At 49.6% G+C, this 5,383-nt stretch overlaps 1 protein-coding gene across 1 annotated transcript; it reads left to right on the plus strand.

The window, feature by feature from the left end:
* The first annotated feature begins 247 nt into the window (after positions 1–247).
* Positions 248–4,401, plus strand: OVOL2 (ovo-like zinc finger 2). Its single transcript, XM_010079896.1, has 2 exons — positions 248–433; positions 3,995–4,401. Exons 1-2 carry the CDS (start codon positions 319–321, stop codon positions 4,306–4,308), a joined length of 429 nt encoding a protein of 142 aa, XP_010078198.1. The 5' UTR covers positions 248–318; the 3' UTR covers positions 4,309–4,401.
* Positions 4,402–5,383: the final 982 nt, after the last annotated feature.

Raw genomic sequence — 5,383 nt, forward strand, 5'->3', positions numbered from 1 at the left:
AAAGCCAAGCTGGCCAGCATTGCACCCATCCCAAACCACAGACACATTAAATCACCCCCTTGATTGCAAGGGAAGCGTGAAGGTTTCACCCAGCAAGAATCTCTCGAATGAATGCTTTCGCTTTTCGAGTATATCCCAAGAATGCTTTAATGCACCAATAAGCCATCCCTCCTTATTTTGTGTGTTATCTGTCGGTCTTTGTCACCTTGATGCGTACTCACCTTGTCCTCTTCCATCCCTTAGTTCACCACCGGTACCTGTAGCGACACCGCGGTGCATAGCTGCGAGCTGTGTGGCAAAGGCTTTCGCTTGCAGCGGATGCTCAACCGTCACATCAAGTGTCACAGCCAGGTGAAGAGACACTTGTGCACCTTCTGTGGAAAAGGCTTCAACGACACTTTTGATCTGAAAAGACACGTCCGGACCCATACCGGTGAGGACGCGTTCCCCAGGAGCTTGCGGATGCCTCTGGGTGATGGGAGGTGGGAGAAGGGGATGAGCTGGGACAGAGACGGGTGGGGGGTGAGAGTGACCCAGCAAGACAATAACGCAAAATTCTGGGTAAACAACATTTGCAAAAAATAGTGGGGGATGTGGTGGAGGAAAGGGAAAGACTGGGCAGGTTAAAGTCCTGGGACTACCGAAATCTGAGGGGAGCTGATGAAATCCATGTGAAGTAGTGTGGGCGCACAAGCTGCCATCCAGATCTGGTGTAGACATGGCTGCGTGCTGCTGTGCCTGGGTCAGAGAGACCAGGACAACCCACTCGGGGTGACCCACTAGCGTTTGACCCACTTGGGGTAACCCACCCGGGTTAACCCACTAGGTTTTGACCCACCTGGGATAACCCACCTGGAATGACCCACCTGGGGTAATCCACCCAGGATGACCCACCCGGGATGACCCACCTGGGGTAACCCACCCAGGGTAACCCACCCAGCACAACCCACCCGGGGTAACTTGTTGCATGTTACCGCGAGTGCGTGCAGCGTGTACCACTGGGCGCCGGTGGGCAGTGGATGAAAATGCTTTGCCTTCTAGAGGCAACATGCAGCGGTTTCTTGGGTTTTTTTCTGAACCTCACCTGCCGGCTGTCCTGTGGGAGAGGGTTATGGCTTGATTTTGGCACCATCTGGAGAAACCAGAGCGTGGTTCATGCTGTGCCTCCAGCTTCTTTAGGGAAACTCGACAACACGTTTGACTCCTGCCTGCCGGCTCCCCCAGCCCTCTTTCGGAGTCGTTTCCCTCTGCACATCCAGCCATCCAGATCAGTTCGGCCACTGGGCCTAACCCGTCTTTTACTCACTTGTTTTGTGGGTCATAGCAGGGGCTGAAAATCAGGAGCAGTGGGTTGAAAATCTCCCAAAACCAGCTCCTGCCCTGGATTGAGGGTGGATAAAAAAGTTGCCTTTAACCTGGGCTAGTTCCCTCTTCCATGCTTGCATCTGTGTACAGGCATAACCCAGGATGCTGGGATTTAAGCCCAGGGTGGCACTGGAAGAAAGAAAGAAACCATCCCTTTCCCTTCTCTGCTTGCTCTTGCTCCCATATCCCTCTCCCGGGCTGGAGAGATGTGTGCCCTGGGGCCGCTCCGCAGCGGGCCGGTTCCTGAGCTCGCCCCAAACAGTGGCGGGGGTCTTTCTTTGAACCAGATCCACCGCCTCAGATCCAGCTGGCTGGTCACAGCAGTGCTTATCCCAACCTGGAGCAGCGGGAAGGTTGCCTCTTTGTTTCGTTCTTTTTCTGAGTGGCAGCAATGGCTTAAACGCAGCTCAGCCCCCCCTCACCAAACAGGGTGCTCCCTGGCAAGCCGGGCTGGCTGCGTTCAGGAGGCTTTGACTTGGCACTGTGGAGCACTCAGGAGATGCACCCACTGCATCTCCTGGGCACGTTCCAACTTTCCAGATTTGTGGTGACCTACGGGACCCGTGAATTATTTGGGCTCGCTCTGCAATGCCCCTTTTTTGGCTTGGGTGCCATTGAATAGGTGAACTGCTGGAGGTGATGCCAATGTGTTGGTGGGCAGGAGTTGTTTCTTAGCAGTAGAGCTCACAAAAAACAATGCCACCGGTTTCAATGGGGAAGCGTTGGCTGGAGCCAATGTTTAGTGCTGTTTTGGTTTGTTTGCAAAGATCTGATGTGGAAAGGAAAGCTGCTGGTTTGCGAGCAGGGAGCTGCCGCTGGGGTACGGCTGAAGCGCGGAGCTGATGCTTCTGGAAGAAGTGATTTTTCAACCTGTCCCCTCATCCTTTGAGGTTCAGGAACTGAATCCAAGAGGGTCTCTGTTCAGGAGCTAAAATACAGACATGGTGTGGCAGGCAGAGGTGAACGTGCTGTGCCGATCTTGCGACGTTCTGGAAAGGAAGAAGGATCTTTGTACTGGACAGGAGCGAAAACCCACTGTCCTGGAAGTGGGAATCTTGTGGTCAGATTGTCCCTAAATTTAGTAGAAGAAACGTGGCATCAGTGTTTCTCCCCTCCGGTGCAAGGCCAGGATGAGCACTCACATACCCTGTATTTGCCCGGGGCTGTGTGTCATGGCGGGGGGGGATGCCCCAGCCGTACCAATGGTGTAGCGGCATGTGTCTTTTCCCGGCTGAAATACAGCATCTTTGGACGCGTGGCCTGTTCCTTTCCAAAGCTGGTGGCTGCTCAGGAAAGCAGGGCGATATCTGAACGTCAAAAAGAAGACAAAGGGGCTCGAAGTGGTAGAGTGGGCTTGATTTTTGTGGCTACGGGTGCTAATCCACGTGTGCTCTACTGCACGTCGCTGTTCTGGTGGAAATAGTTGTGCGGGTTTGTAAGCAGACCGTGCAACAGCAGGCTAGTGACACAGAGAGGGACAACCCAACGTCCCACCCAGCGTCCTGGCATAAGCAGAGTTACATGTTTAAATGTAACTCATATACACAGTCAAACCAAATTTTAAAATAATTCCTAAGTGATGAAGAGATTCCCACAGCCCCGGTGGGCTGCACTGTCCTGGCACAACCTCTCCCATGCTCACACTGGTGCCAGTGGAGCGCTGGTGAGGTAAGGAACCAGTTCAACCCGCCCCCAGATGAGCATGAAACCGCCCGCAGAACACTGTTTGTAGAAGATGCGGTTTTGTGTGTGGGTTCTAATGACCGTGTGGAGTTCCTCTCCAGTCGCAGGTGGGTGTAACATGCAGGTGTCAGGAAACTTCAGCCTTGGTGGTTTCAGCCGCTGCACTGGGAGAACCTCCATTCGCAGGAAATGCAGTCAAGGTGCTGTTTGTTGGAACTTCCAGTCAGTTTGGGTTTCTGGTAGAAAGATCAGCGAGCGAGTGCTGATGGATGGTGAGATGGATACTCTTTACATCTCCGTGTTTTTATAACGTTGGTTGTCTTATGGAATGAAACTGCTCGGGCGTTCAAATGGCAAGCCAGCCCCTTTTCCCTCCTCTGGAGACACGCATACCTGTTTCTTTCACCTTCATGCCCTTCTCTTCTAGAACTCGAGCGTGTAATCTCCACCATCACATCTATATTCTAGTGATCACTCGACGTTCATGTTGGGCTGCCGTTCACTGAAGCCTCGTTAAGCTTCACCCACTAAAAGAGAAAAATTAACACCCTACCGAGACACAAGGTTTCATTCATTATAAAAGCCAAAAAGGAAAGGTTCACTGAAGCCGATAGTTTTACCTCATCACAGGACTTCAGAAAGTCAGGGCTCCAAAGGAGCCAGTTTTGTTGGTTGACACCAACTCCTTTAGCACCAAAAGCACTGATGGGCACCCGTTGTCCTCAGTGTCTGCCTACGTCTTCTCAAAACTTGTCTAGGTTATTCTATTCCTAAATATATCAACCCGTTCCTGAAAACTGTAGCTTGGAAGTCAGATGGTTTTATTTGGACAGATAGTTCCTTGGGGTAGTAGCTCCCAGCTATTGCTGACATGCCAGAGCCTTGCTCTTAGCCTGTTCCCAGAAAGGTAAATCAGGGCGGTAATCGCTGTCTCCTAACGTTGCAGGAATTCGTCCTTACAAATGTGAGGTTTGCAACAAAGCCTTCACCCAGCGCTGCTCCCTGGAGTCCCACCTGAAGAAGATCCACGGCGTGCAGCAGCAATACGCCTACAAACAACGGCGAGATAAACTTTATGTTTGCGAAGACTGCGGCTACACGGGCCCCACGCAGGAGGACCTGTACCTGCACGTTAGTGACGTTCACCCCGGAAGCGCTTTCCTGAAAAAAACCTCCAAAAAACTCGCAGCGGTTTTACAAAACAAACTGAGCCCTGTCCTGCAGAGGAACTCCAAAGACGATGATGACAAAGACGAGTAACGCGGTGGATTACAGGGGTCTAAAGGAATGAAGTTTACATGTAGAACTATATATATATTATTTTTTTAAAAACAATTTTGAAAGAAACCCATGAAATAAAAGGGATGCTCTTGTTAAGAGGACTCTTTTGATGTTTGTAGAACATCAGCTTGAAAGAAATATTCCTGTATACAATGCAAACATTGGACTTTTTTTATCTGGCCAAAAAAAAAAAAAAAAAAGGAAAGCTTGGGAGAGCTAGTCACCTCTTGGATGGAGTATTTACTGAACTGACATCCAGGCAACCTGTTTTTTTTCTGTTTCAGCTCTACCACACGTCCGAGTGGCCACTGACAAATCAGTTCACCTTTCTCCAGTGTATTATGTAAAGATAATAACGGTTACCTCCTGTAAAAATTGCTTTTGAGAGGGGTGGGTGAAAATTGCAGTGTAAGAGCAGCTACTAGTACATCGTCCTACGCAAAATGAATTAACATGGTCCTAAGAACAGGCACACCATATCGGTAAATAAGTTAAAATGTACAAATAACCTCAACTCTGCCCCCTCTGCAGTAAATGAATTGTTTATGGAAGCGTGATCCAAGGTGAGCTGGAACTTTACTTTTTAAAGGACACAGAACTTCCTCCTCCCAGACTTCCTCTGCTGGCGAATGGCATTATTCCAGGGCAGACGTATGTTTTAGGTACTTTAAGCTGTGAACTTATTTTATCGTGTTGAGATGGAAGTGTAACCTTAACTCTGACATTCCTGACCTTGTCACGCTCACTTTGGGGATTATTACCACATCCTTTAACATATATCTACATCGACCCAGAAACCCAAAGAAAACACTTGAATGACTTGAAGATGTGTATTTCTCTGTCACGGCGAAATGCAATTTTGTGTGTATTTTATGGGGGGGTGGTGTGTGTGTGTGTGTGTGTTTGTTTTGGGATTTTATTTTTTTCTTTTTAATGATCAAGTGCCCGTTCACTAACACAATAGAGCAGTTCAACACTCTACCAGGAGTGATGGGGGCAGGGTGGTAACTTCCTCAGCAACCACAAGTTCTGCTGGCCCAAGCGCTTGTTACTC

The sequence above is a fragment of the Pterocles gutturalis genome, unplaced genomic scaffold, assembly GCF_000699245.1.
Source record: "Pterocles gutturalis isolate BGI_N339 unplaced genomic scaffold, ASM69924v1 scaffold34754, whole genome shotgun sequence".
In the NCBI taxonomy this organism is placed as follows: Eukaryota; Metazoa; Chordata; class Aves; order Pterocliformes; family Pteroclidae; genus Pterocles; species Pterocles gutturalis.

What these genes read in the sequence shown, in the direction of transcription:
- OVOL2 (XM_010079896.1), top strand. Translation starts at nt 319, where the DNA reads ATGCTCAACCGTCACATCAAGTGTCACAGCCAGGTGAAGAGACACTTG. An exon ending in ACACGTCCGGACCCATACCG is followed by an intron (nt 434 to 3,994) that starts GTGAGGACGCGT and finishes CTAACGTTGCAG; the next exon opens with GAATTCGTCCTTACAAATGT.